Source organism: Leuciscus leuciscus (assembly GCF_965113295.1).
Source record: "Leuciscus leuciscus genome assembly, chromosome: 1".
Lineage (NCBI taxonomy): Eukaryota > Metazoa > Chordata > Actinopteri > Cypriniformes > Leuciscidae > Leuciscus > Leuciscus leuciscus.
In genome coordinates this window covers 40,520,565-40,535,213 of record NC_138725.1, presented here as the reverse complement: position 1 = coordinate 40,535,213, position 14,649 = coordinate 40,520,565, and the positions used below count along the sequence as shown (strand labels likewise).

Here is a 14,649-nt window from a genome sequence, read left to right as displayed (position 1 = left end):
TATTTTTATTTTAAGATAATGTAGTTACATTGTACTTGTATGAGTAGGCCTACTATTAACTACGTGTAGGCCTACTTAGGGTTAGGGTTACGTATTATGCATAATTTACTGTTATTACTATAGTAAGTAAACGTAGTAACGTGTAACTACGTCACCTTAAAATATCGCCTAGTGTTTCCTTCATTTGGTTCACCTTGGTGCTGTTGATAATATCAACCCTTTCCTCCTGCTTATGATGTTTTTTTCCCGGTTCATTAGTAATTCAATCATATTTCAGCTAGCTGAAGTTATTTTAAATGTATACATGTAAACATTCCAAAATTCAACAAATACACAATCGTTCAGAGTCACGTGCACTAAAACAGAAATAGACCTCGCAGCGCTAGACTCTGGGTAAGTTTACACGACAACGATGTACTAAAAACGTTAAGGTTTTTCCGAGCGCTGTCATTTTATTTATGGTTCTTGGTCCATGAAAAGTGTGAACCCTGTGATGCTGTTTATGAATGATGAATTCGTGAGAATGGCTCTAAATCTGCCCTGCACCGAGAAGCGTTACAACTCTCAGGTGTAAAAACACTGCGTTCCCCTTGTTTCCACGTTCATTTGAATTTCTTTGTGTTGTTGTTTGGTTTGATGTAAAAGTCCCGTTTTTATCGTTTGTACATCATGATATTGCTAAATTTTTCAAGTTCCTGCTATGTTTTATTAAGAGAGAACGATTCGGTGGAGTGGATGAACGAATTAAAGAGTGACTGAAAGCACAATGACCTTGTTTGAAGTGTTATGAAGGCGCTGAGTCATATCTACTGTACACACACGGCCTTGAGCTGTATGTAAGTCTGTCAGGAACAGTGACATGGGTTTAATTGGCTCAGGCTGAGGTTGGGAAAATGCCGGTTTGTCTGCAGGTGCAACAATGACGTCATGTACCTGTATCATGATAATGACTAATGCCAAATGTTTTTTTTTCTTTTCCTGGTCTCTCTCTCTTTTTTTTTAAGCTTTCCAAAACCTCTTTCCTTTGGAACAAACTTTTTTATTTTCTTTATTCTTATTCTTTTTTAGTTTCCTCTAAGAACTGTTTAATTTATTTTAGAATAGGCCTATATATTTTTTTGTGCTTTCGAATTATCACTTTTTCTTTTGAACTTTTGAATATTCTTTTCTTAATTTTATCAAATTGGTTAATAGCAGTAACATAAAAGTCTGTGTGTGTATATATATATGTGTGTGTGTGTGTGTGTGTGTGTGTGCGTGTGTATATATATATATATATATATATATATATATATATATATATATATATAAAATTGTTACATTTTTACCAATAAACGGGCTTACAGCTATATATATATATATATATATAGCTGTAAGCCCGTTTATCGGTCCAAATGGGGGTTTCCGCCAGAACAGGTGAAGGTGTCTGCGTGTTATAGCGACTGTCTTTCCGCGTGGCAAAATAATTTAATTCCATTTAAGCTTTTATCTGACTCCATTTTATCACAACCTTGAATTTAAGTTAGATTGCCAATTAGCTATTGGTCAATTATATAATAGTTTAGCAATACATTTGATTGTTCTATTTAACTCTTTAGCCTAATTATATTTTACCTGTTCATATTAGGAAGCTATGTCGCTCAGAGGCCTTGTTTAACATGGGTCTCACGATCACAAGCTCACCAGCTTCGGTCACTAGCTATATACCTGAGATCGGTCGCATTCACGCTTACACAGTCAAAGATACTTTGGTATAGCCCCCGTGATTGCATACACTTGGAATTAAAGTAGCCTACCGTTTACTTCAGCAGAGGTCTGGCCATTATCACAGATATAAGTCAACCAACTTTACTTGTCTTATAATAGCTTTGGATTGGCCATGCCGTGGTTTCCCACGTACACTTATCAAGTAACATTAAATTAAAACAGAGGTAAGACACACCCAGATTTAGGTTGGTCAAGCAACATTTGCTGCCCTAAACGGAAATTCACTTCTTGTCTTAAACAGGTACACTTGAATATAGTGCCGAATATTAGTCAGCACTAATCTGACGCAAAACTTGCAGTAACATACAAATCTGTAACAAAATCAAATGTAACAATTTATTATGTCAGGTAAATGTATCATGCCAATTTAATAATCAATTCAAAGATAACAAATACAAAACATCAAATGCTCTGGAATATAAAGAGAAGATGTGAACCTGACTTTATAAAATGATGCAAAGTGTTTTGCATACACTCAGCATCACAGGCTAATTTGAGTTACAAATTGCCCCGAGCCTCTTGCTGCAATTCATTATATACCCAGACCAAGACAGAAACTTCTTTCACAAGGAAACACTTGCTAACAATGGGAATTTGCATTCAGAGTTTACAGCTTTTGGGAGCAGGATGCCATTTTCCTGGAAGACTCCTCTGTGTGCAACTCTAAACTCTTAAAAACTTTATTACCTTTTGTGTAACTTCTTTGGGAATGAGACATTTGTACCAGTCGCACTGAGACATTTCAAATGATACCAAACATGTATAATTACTTATTGTACACATGATTTAACATTGCATAGGTTTTCAGTGAGTTGTATGTGAGGAGGAGAAGAGGGGGAGATGGTGAGACTGTAAAAGCGAGGTGTGAGCTGCACTGTGTGCTGCGTCTCGGATGTCGCTGTTACATTATGCTAGAGAGAGTTCACATGTTAATTCTCAGGAGAGTCTTTTGCTTTATCCAGACTTAGCCCAGACTTACTGGCACTCGCCTTACATAGTAGCTATATAATTACAAACTTAGATGCGATTAAACGATTTGACAGCACTATCTTTCTTTTTTTACATTTCTATCGAGTAAATTTCTATTACTCAAGTAAAGTTATTGGTCCCTGTACCAAACACTAATTTTAAAGATAGGCCTATTTCTCTTATAGATCATGGATTCGTTTTCTTGATTTTCTTGTCTTCAACTTTGAGAAGGGAACCGCCAGGATTGTGACATCAGTTTATTGTTTGAGTGAATCTTTTGTTCCTTTCATCATGTGATGTCATAATTTCCTCTTTCTATTTTTTAAAATAAAACATGAGTACAGAATAAGTAGGCCTTTGTACACACATACACAGCTATCACCCCCTAATATTTTTCTGTGAAGCTGTAACAAAACATTTTCCTGTTGACACAAAGTGAGTTGTTGTGTTGTTCAGGTCAGGTGCCTCAGAGACTGAATCCGCTGATTTAATGAGTCTTTAGCATCTCCGTGACTACACATGCATTCATTCCGCCCACTCTCTCCCTCTCCAGAGAGAAAAGGAGGAGTGGTGTGTGTGTGTGTGTGTGTGTCACTCCCACCTGTTCACTCCTCTCCGTGAAAACCATCTTCACACGGGCGACAGAGGGAGAGAAAACAACAGTCGCTGACTGACAGTCACTCACTCACTCACTCACTCAGGGATTTACAGAAGCTACGAAACTCACACATTTCATTTAAAGGTAAGAGATTCTACTTTGTGGAGCTTCTCTATCGTGAAAATACCGTTACACCTTAAAATACCGTTAACATGAAGAACGTAAACCTGTTCTTTGAATGACCTCTGCAAACAACAGTATGCTGTGTGACTGGATATAATTGAGCTTTTCCACGCAGGATCATGTTTAATGCGTGTTTTGAACATGTGTGTGTGTTCGTTAATGTCCATTCGGAATGACTGAGACATCGTGCCGGTTTTTTTTTATTTTTAGTTTTTTTTGATGAGTTTTTCCTTTAACAGAGTCATTACTGTTTCACGGAGCTGGTTCTCTCACATCTTCACATTGTAGCCTACACACAGTGATGTCAGCCATTATTTATCGGCCAATCTGAAACTCGCCAATATTTTGCAAAATATGTAAAACAATTCTGTTGAAAGTACCATGGCACTCTGATAAGTTTCTTCTGCTCACCACAGCTGCGTTTGCTTGTTCAAAAAAGACCTACAGTAAAAACAGTAGGGTGATATTGTGAATTTTCTATTTGAATATGTTTTAAAATTTAATCTATTCCTTTGAATTTGTTTTCAGTGTTTTCAGTGTCTCATGATCCTTGGATCCTTCAGAAATAATTCCAATATGATGATTTGATACAAGTAGTTATTATCAATGTTGAAAACAGTTGTCCTGCGTAATATTTTTTTTTTGTTGAACCTGTGATACCTGTTTTTCAGGATTTATTGATGAATAAAAGTTAAAAAGAAAAGCATTTATTCAAAATATAAATCTTTACTGTCACTTTTTAAAAATCAATTTAGCACATCATTTAACACATCATTGCTGAATAAAAGTATGATTTCTTTCAAAAAAATAAAGAAAAAACAATAACTGACCCCAAACTTTTAAACGATTGTGTATTTCGTTACAAAATATTTCTATTTTAAATAAACGCTGTTCTTTTTTAAACTTTTTATTCATCAAAGAATCCTGAAAAAAAGTATCACAGGTTATAAAAAATATGAGGACAATTACTTTCAACATTGATAACAAATCATCATATTAGAATGATTTCTGAAGGATCATGTGACTGAAGACTGGAGTAATGAAAAATCAATTATATTTTAAAATATATTCAAATAAAAAAAACTTTATTTTAAATTGTAATTTTCGCAATATCAAAATTTTTTCTGTATTTTTGATCAGCAGAAGAGACTTCTTTCAAAAATATATAAATAAATAAATAAATAAATATATAAATAAATAAATAAATAAATATATATATATATATATATATATATACACACACACACACACACACACACACACTAATGATTACCAGAGAGAATATATTTATAGGATAAAATCATATTCATTCACTAGACGATCAGGAGTGATTGAGAACTAGTCAGTAATGTGGTGTAAGTAAACTTATAGACCTCAAATGTGAATGCAGTGATATAAAACAAAGATTATTCTTTTGTTAATTTGATTTATTTTAATTTTCCATGTATATTATAATGCACAGTTGAAAATTAAGAATAACTGATAACTAACCTGACATTAAACAGCCACTGGTATATTGTGTCTTCAACTATCAAAGGTTGCATGTTGTCAAAAGTCTCAGAGGGACATTAGCCATCTCCATTTCTCATGAAATGACCCAGTACCCCGAGCTCATGTCCCATGCACACCCATACATAACCCACTTCATCTTTTTTGCAACTGTTTTTTAACATGCACTGTTGCCTGTGATTTACCTCTGAATATAGGAAACCCGATATGTGAGTCAGGTATTGAGTTTCACGTGATCCAAAACCAGATTAATCAAGTAGAACACGCGGAGTAAACATTAACACACGCCTATGAATGATTTTCATGTAGAAAAACAAGCGTGTGTCCCGCAGGCTACACGTAGGCTACCGCAAAGGCTAACACACTGTTAACGTGTTTGTTTATCCCTTATGTCACCATGGACTCGTTGGTCATAAAGTCTCGTGGGTGACCAAACTAATTATACTTTACAGACTGAATTCTCTTTAATGAGGAGCAAACTGCGGATTTTTAGGAAATTGTTTGTGTTTTTCAGCAGGAACACAAGCAACAACAGAATTTTTTTTTAGTTTTAGTTCTTCATCACATGACAAATCAGCAGACTGCTAAACAGTGACCTGACTTTTGACCCTCAGATGATACAATCACTATGATATTATCTCATCCTACGTTTGCTCAGACAACGTTTGTGCCCGTACAGAATTTATATGTATATATATGTATGTATGTATGTATATATATATACATGTATATTCTACCATTTGAAAGTTTAGGGTCTGTAAGATTCTTACCAAGGCTGCATTTATTTGATAAAAAATACAGTAAAAACTTTAATATTGTGAAATATTATTATAATTTAAAAGAACAGTTTTTTAATGTGAATATATAGTAAAGTGTAATTTATTCCTGTGATCAAAGCTGTATTTTCAGCATCATTACTTCAGTCTTCAGTGTCACATGATCCTTCAAAATCATTCTGATATGATGATTTGATTCTCAAGAAACATTTCTGATTATCATCTGTTATGTTGAAAACAGTTGTGCTGCTTAACATTTTTGTGAAAACCGTGATACATTTTGTTTCAGGATTATTTGATGACGAGGAAGTTAAAAAGAACAGCATTTATTTGAAATAGAAATCTTTTGTAACATTATAAATATTTATAGTGTCACTTTTGATCAATTGAACGCATCCTTGCTGAAAAAAGTATTAATTCCTTTCAATGAAAAGTCGAAATACAGTCCAATGATTCCTCAAAATCAACATGAGCTGTTACTTTTCAAAGTGATCTGACTTAAGATTTTCACCTTCATAAAATAAAATAAAAATCCAGTGTATAATAAATGACATTTTACAACCTAAAAGGAGTTTGGAGTCCTGACATTTGATGTCTAGTGACGATAAAAACTGATCTGCTATTCTGTTGGCTCCGGGTAAATCTGACAGCCTGTAATTGTGAAACTTGCTGCATCAATAGGGCTTTATTGATGATTTTTAAATGTTTATCTCGTCTGTCTTTGGACAATGACCCGATCGGAAGCTTCTCTTCATCTTAAGCCTGAACAAAAATCTGGGAAGTGTCCTTTGGATTTACTTTGGCCTTAAAAGGTTGTGGATGCGGCAATAAAAAGACCTATACACTGTAAAAAAAAAAGTTGTGACAACAAGTAATTTTCCACTTTTTTATATGATACAATATTCAACTGATTTTTTAAAGTCAATTTAATATCATTTAAGTTGAAATTACTTCTACAGCCAAGTTTACTTAAAAATGTCCTAACTGTAAAGGCCTCATACGTGATCTCAGCACCTGTAGATGGTCATATTGGTGGACAATGACAAGCGGAAGTGTAGCTCATGAAATGAGGTTATTTGTGTTGGTCTGAGATCAGGTTACTGCCACGTACAGTAATGCGTCTCTGAAAGGTGCAGTGTGTTCTGTGGCGAGGATTTTACATTGTGTTTTACAGGAATTGCTCTTGTAAAATCCCCTCACCTGGTTTCCTTGGAGTCACTGCCAGTAATTGTTTTGGCAACATAAGCAACAGACGTACATTAACTTCAGAGACCGTTAATTATCACAAGCGGGAAATAAAGAGATTGCGGTATGATGACAAGTCAAATAAATATTTTTTAGACATATAATAACAATGTATTTAATTTATATATATATATATATATATATATATACACACACACACACCACATATATATATATATATATATTGATTGTTGATAATAACATTGATAACAAATCATCATATTAGAATGATTTCTGAAGGATCATGTGACTGAAGACTGGAGAAATGAAAAATAAATTATATTATAAAATATCTAAAAATAAAAAAATCTAATTTGTAAAATTTCGCAATATCAGCGAAAATAAATACAGCCTTGATGAGCAGAAGAGACTTATTTCAAAAACATAAAAAAAAATATATTTTTTTCCTAACTTTTGACTGGTACTATGTATATATATATACCTGTGTGTGTGTGTGTGCATGTGTGTGTGTATATAAAGCAAGAAACTCTGACCGTCTGTGTGAGGAGTCACATGCTCATTCTCACTGATTTTGTCACATTTGAATAGTGACCTAGAATAGTGCCGAATCCTGTTATTTCTTATCTCAAACTTTTGGACCTCGCTCTAAGTGTGGAAGAGTAAAGAGAGGTTTTTGTCTCACTCCCATTGTGTTCCTTACAAAAAGCTCAAATACTCTTTAAATATTTGCTTTGGTCTATTCACAGCCCTATTAAAACACGGATCTAACCTTTAAAGAGAACTGAATAGGGTGTATATGTGTACAGTATTGGTATATAGGTATTACGCACCTTATTCAGGCTACACAAAGGTTATTGACGAAACTAAAACAATTTCCAAGTTCCAAAACTTTTTTATTTATTTATAGTCATCAGAAATTAAGTGACCATAAACCTTAGATTACAGACATAATGCAATGCGTATAGAGTACATATTTGTTTCTAATAAAATCTCACTTTTGATAACCTTGACTATTGAAAGCTGCCCAGTCCTTTAGGTGCTGCTTTAGGATTTCACTATAGTTTCATGTACTTCGAATGAGGCATATCTTTGGAGTTTGGAGACTTTGTGTGTGTGATATTTTGGTTTATACTGTTGAAGCGTAACTCGTTACCAAGCCATTTCCTGTATAAGTGACCGACTCGATTTGCAAGGTTTGCATTAAGCTCTGACCTGTGAGAGCAGCGTTTTGGGGTTAACGAGAGTTGTAGTTAAATCAGTTACTAGAGCAAAACCACCATCTTTACCCCACAGCATTTCCTGGACCGCGTCCTTTGTCTTGCAAAATCATCCAAGCAATTGTGTTTATTGTATATTCAGTATCCTGAAATTCATTCAAAACTAAATGTTAACTAAAATTTTTTAAGAAAGATTAATTTTGGGAAAAAAAAACAGGTGAGATTTCAGGCAAAACAAAAGTTTTCTATTTATAAAAGTTCTTTAGCATTAATTATTGTCTTCTTTTCTTTTTTTTTTCAGGTGTCATATCCATCCTATAATAATGGGCTGCTTTGGATTTTTGAAAACGATGATGTTTATCTTCAATGGTATCATCTTTGTAAGTTAAGCTCATGCTTGTTTTAAGAAAAGTTATGATCTGATTTATGAGTTGCACACATACCTCAGCATTCTAATAAACCAATGACATCTAGCCTGATTTGCACATCTTTTTCGCTTGATTATGGTTAAAATTCTATGAAAATCATTTCAGGTTTAGCATTCTTTAATGGCCTGTGACTGTTTCCTTGTTTTGCAATCTACTGTATATAGTTTATTTCAATCCAAAACATACATTTATGTTCTCAGCTGCTATATATACTGTCTATATACTGAAGGCCAAGGGCGATGAAGGGTGTTGCTTTTCTCCAGATCCATAGACAACAGAAAAAAACAAGCAAATCATCTCATTTTCATGTGGTTTAGCTGGGTTGGATGCAAATAATTTTGCTGCAAACGTGCCTCTTTTGTGCAGACAAAACAAATATCTTGCTCAACAATGACATTCATGCATTTTAAGTGTGACTTAAATACATTTTAGGGCCTCTATATGTTGATATGAGTGCATTTTAAAGGGGTCCTATTATGTTCTTTTGCATGTTCAGCTTTCTTAAGAGTGTAATGTTGCTGTTTGAGCATGAAAAAGGTCTGCGAAGTTACAAAGGACAAAGTCACTCCATAGGGAGTTTTTCTCTATATCAGTAACACTCTTTACACTGAAACGCCTCCATTGTAGTCTTGAGTTTCTTCCAGGAACAAACAGTGTCACAATATTCCTCATTTAAATAATTCTCTCACAAGGCATATGCAAAAATAAATAAATAAAGGGGGGCGAGGCCTGTTTGAGTTAGTTAGTAATGTGTTGAATCCATAGACTGTAAAAAAAGATGGAAGACGCCCCTTCACTCTCTTCCATTGGTGAAAAGTGAAGCCGCCAAAGTCTAATATTAGGACTGCGCAGTAGTGAACGCGGGACCCGAGTCTGCCCAGTAGTGAACGCTGGACGCGAGTCTGCGCAGTAGTGAACGCTGGACCCGAGTCTGCGCAGTAGTGAACGCTGGACCCGAGTCTGCGCAGTAGTGAACGCTGGACCCGAGTCTGCGCAGTAGTGAACGCTGGACCCGAGTCTGCGCAGTAGTGAACGCTGGACCCGAGTCTGCGCAGTAGTGAACGCGGAACCCGAGTCTGCGCAGTAGTGAACGCGGGACCCGAGTCTGCGCAGTAGTGAACGCGGGACCCGAGTCTGCGCAGTAGTGAACGCTGGACCCGAGTCTGCGCAGTAGTGAACGCGGAACCCGAGTCTGCGCAGTAGTGAACGCTGGACCCGAGTCTGCGCAGTAGTGAACGCTGGACCCGAGTCTGCGCAGTAGTGAACGCTGGACCCGAGTCTGCGCAGTAGTGAACGCGGAACCCGAGTCTGCGCAGTAGTGAACGCTGGACCCGAGTCTGCGCAGTAGTGAACGCGGGACCCGAGTCTGCGCAGTAGTGAACGCGGAACCCGAGTCTGCGCAGTAGTGAACGCTGGACCCGAGTCTGCGCAGTAGTGAACGCGGGACCCGAGTCTGCGCAGTAGTGAACGCGGAACCCGAGTCTGCGCAGTAGTGAACGCTGGACCCGAGTCTGCGCAGTAGTGAACGCTGGACCCGAGTCTGCGCAGTAGTGAACGCTGGACCCGAGTCTGCGCAGTAGTGAACGCTGGACCCGAGTCTGCGCAGTAGTGAACGCGGGACCCGAGTCTGCGCAGTAGTGAACGCGGAACCCGAGTCTGCGCAGTAGTGAACGCTGGGCCCGAGTCTGCGCAGTAGTGAGCGCTGGGCCAGAGTCTGCACAGTAGTGAGCGCTGGACCCGGGTCTAGGCGGTAGTAAACGCGGGCCAATCAGAAGAAAAAAAATGAAGTGCACGTTTAAATCATAAAATAAATACTGCAATATTCCTTACAAAAACAAGAATTGTCAATTTTGATTCAGTGCTGACTTTAAGACATTTTAAGGCCGCTGTATGTTGATGTTTAAAACCAAATGTGTAAACCCATTCCAGTTTCTAACTCGAACTGTCTGTGCTTTTGTGGTGTAGCTGGCAGGAGCAGCTATTCTGGGAGTGGGGATCTGGGTAAAGGTGGACAGTGGATCTGTCCTGGGTCTTCTGCAAAAAATCCCAAATTCTCCAGGTCAGCTGGGGCAGCTCCTGAATGTGGGATACCTCCTGATCGCGGTGGGCGCTGTGCTGCTCATCCTGGGCTTCCTGGGCTGCTGTGGGGCGATCCGAGAGAGCAGGTGTATGTTGCTGCTGGTACGTCAACAACACGTTGAATTCAACACAATAGAATTCTAGTTAGCTAAAATCCTCACTAATTGGCTGGTCTTTATACACATGATATCTATTATTATATCATATATCCAATATAATATGATATGAAAATCATTAGTGTTAGACCTTTAAATGCATCATTACTCCAGTCTTCAGTGTCACATGATCCTTCAGAAAACATTCTAATAATTATTATTAATTCATTTCTGATTATTATACATGTTGAAAACAGTTGTGCTGCTTCATATTTTTGTTGAAACCGTGATACATTTTTTTTCAGGATTCAGGAAAATTTAAAGAGCATAATTTATTTGAAATAGAAATATTTTGTATTGTATTGTATTTTGTAGCCCAGGATATATATATTATAGAAAAAAATCTCACTGACCTCAAACTTTTGAACTGTAGTGTATGTGTATGTATGTATATATATATATATATATATATATATATATATATACATGCACTACAGTTCAAAAGTTTGAGGTCAGTGAGATTTTTATAATAATCTCACTGACCTCAAACTCAAAAATATATATATATTTCCCCACCATATATTGGACTTACTTTCATATTTGTTCATTCATTCAATTTGTCTCTCAATGTCTCTCCTCCTCAGTTCTTCATCATTATTCTGGTTGTCTTCATCGCTGAAGTTGCTGGAGCGATTGTGCTTCTGGTCTTTAAGCCTGTGGTAAGTTTATACTCATAATATTTTCCACAGATCTCTTTGCCCATGCAGAAGGAAATACTCAAACCTCCTGAAGAAACATATATGGCAAAGGCACTTTATATATATATAAACAATCGCATAACACTTAAACCTTCTTGTTTGTATATTTCAGGCAGAAACCCTCATAAATCAGCTGGGAGATGAAGCTGTGAAAGACATCAAAAATAATTATGGGAAAAACGCAGACCTTACCGGACTATGGAACACGACTATGAATGGGGTTTGTGATACTTTGGCTAATAAAAAGGAATACAGATTTACTACAGAAACATACTCAAAATTATACAGAACCTTGACAGTCTCATGTTAAATAATACATACAATTCTTCCATTTTAATATTGAAGATTTCTTACATTGAGACTTGTGATTCAAAAGGAATATATAACTGAATCAGGCTGATGTTTAATCTAACTCTCATTGCTTCTCCTTTAGCTGAAGTGCTGTGGATTCTACAACTATACAGATTTCACAAATTCTTACTTTGTGAATTACACCAAGAGTTACCCAGTTCAGTGCTGTACTGGACTTTCCTGCAGTGAGACCGCAGCCATGAATTCGGTGAGGCTTGAGGACAATATTTATATTTTGGTTTAGGTTTATATTTAGGTTTTGCGCACTCTTTGACCTTTATATTTGTGTATTTTTCTTTTTTCTCTCTCTCTCTCAGACTGTACCAGGTTGTTTCCCAGCACTGAGGAAGCTGGTAGATGATAATGCAGTTGTCATCATAGCTGTCGCACTGGGCATCGCTGCTCTTGAGGTACTAAACACTTTATTTCTGTCAATCATTTTAAAAGTGCTTACTATGGAAGCTTGTTTAAAAGGTTATTGCGACCTTTAATCTAATAATTCAGACTTTTTCCCCCTAATTCCGAGTTAATATCTCCCAGTTCGTATCACGTTACGACTTTAACCATGGGAAGGGGAACTCAACACTGCATCTTGAATTGATGCTTTTGGGAACATCATCAGTGGTGTCTGAAGCATGTGTGTAAATACGACAATTTTATTGTCGCACTCCATGCAAACGCTATATTCTCATCCCTCGGGAGAGAATAAAGCAAGAGCACAGCTTATAACGAATGCAACGCAATGAGCGCATCCAGCGTTTATGTTATGTGCGCATACAAACAAGCGGCTCCTGAAGACACGGGCGCTCTCTGGTAGTGACGTCATCGACTGTCGCCAGCCAATAAAATTGTTGTGTTTACACACGTAATTCAGACACCGATGATGTATCCCATAGTGTCAATCCAAGATGCAGGGTTGAGTTCCACTCCGAAAGGGAACAGACTCTTTCCTTATAATTCCGAGGTTATATCTCACAATTCAGACTTATTTTTTTGTAATTCCGAGTTTAATGAAGAAACGATTTCCGAGTGAGAACTGCTAGATAGGCTATAAACCCACTATTCGGAGTTTATAACTTGCAATTCCGAGTTTATATCTTACAATTCAGACTTTTTTTCTTGTAATTCCAAGTTTCTATCTCACAATTTTCATGAATCATGTACCAACTAAGACTAAAGACATTTATTAGGGCCGGATGTTTTTAACAAAACGAGATGCAGGAAAAAAATTTAATAAAAAAACCTGCAAGGTCTTGAGATACATTTTCAAAAAAAAAAATACTTCTTTGAACTTCTTTGATGCTGCAAAAAATGTCAAACACGTCCGTCTAGCACGTGTTTACATTGAAAAACCATGTAAAAGTAGCGCAGTGTAATTGTGCATACGCTCCCTTAAGAGAATAAAAGTAGTACATTTTGATTCTCTGTTGTCTTTAATGGGTAATGCATTTATTTCCTTTGTTAGGAGAATAATTACAAACTTAATATACCTAACTGTAACTATATATATATATATATATATATATATATATACATATATATATATATATATATATATGTATATATATATATATATATACACAAAGCCTTTTATGACGGTAATGATTCTCTGTAACATTAATGATATTTATTTCTCTCTCTTTCTCATTTTCAGCTTGCGGCGATGATTGTGTCCATGACCCTGTATTGTAAAATAGGGTCTAAAGCTTAAGCTGATTAATGTCTCACTTTGACTTAATTATCTCACTGATGACTCCTCTGTTACGGAGGATGAGGTGGATCAAAACGACATCACTGTGACTTCTTCAACCATTTCCAAACGTATCAAACAAACAGACTTTGCAAGTCGCTCTTGCAAAGTCAAACATTAAAAATTGAATGTTTCCCTGAGACTATTTTTACTTTTTTACTTTGCCTATGCAATATGTTTTCTTATTTAAAAACAGAATGCTTTGTTTAATTGCAATACACCCATGGCATTTCTTTGTAATTATGAACTGAAAGGTTTTCCTACTCATTATATGTGCAATGACCAAAAAAAAAAAGGCCAAATGTTTTCTATCAAATGTTGCTGATTGTAATTTATTGTAAACTTTTTACAAGCCATTTAGCCTGTTTATAGCAAAGCACAATGTTTTATCTTTAAAGTCTGTGATGTACTGTGATGTGAAGTTTTTACAACAACCACAACAGCAAATATAGCTAAAATGTTCATGTAAGATGTTTATTTTGAAAATAATTAAAAAGGCAATATTTCAACTTGTTGGTGATTTGTCATTTCTTTAAGTTCACTTCAACTCCACTAATGCACATTTAGCCTGACATTATTGCAAATCACATGATCATATTTTGCGTCCTTCAAGGACATTTTTAAACCATTTTTCAAGATGATTTTGCAAATGAGGATGCATTCACTTTAGAGTGAACAAATATTTCAATGATGAATAAAGTTACAAACTACAAAATATATATATATATAAAAAAAAATTGTGTGGTCATAATCTTGTGTCGTTTTCTGACTAGGCTACAAAGAGCTCTATTATAATATATAATTATATTCCTACTATCGCCCTCTACTGGAGAAAAGAACAGCTTCATGTCTCATAGGACTCTGCTGCCCTCTAGTGTTATACAGTTGTGATACCGCAAAATGACTGACAGCTCGATGCATGACGTGGATTGATTGACGTCAAAAGATAAACTACTAAAGATG

The 14,649-nt window shown here is 36.1% G+C and overlaps 1 protein-coding gene and 1 long non-coding RNA gene across 2 annotated transcripts in view; one reads left to right on the top strand and one right to left on the bottom strand.

Moving 5' to 3' along the window:
• The window catches only part of LOC309508091, a 348,495-nt gene that overhangs the window by 206,366 nt on the left and 127,480 nt on the right, over positions 1-14,649 (bottom strand). The gene's annotated exons all lie outside the window — the stretch shown is intronic.
• Positions 3,322-14,195, top strand: tspan34b (tetraspanin 34b). Its single transcript, XM_082182223.1, has 8 exons — positions 3,322-3,478; positions 8,527-8,605; positions 10,619-10,834; positions 11,472-11,546; positions 11,698-11,805; positions 12,019-12,144; positions 12,254-12,346; positions 13,591-14,195. Exons 2-8 carry the CDS (start codon positions 8,549-8,551, stop codon positions 13,645-13,647), a joined length of 732 nt encoding a protein of 243 aa, XP_082038349.1. The 5' UTR covers positions 3,322-3,478; positions 8,527-8,548; the 3' UTR covers positions 13,648-14,195.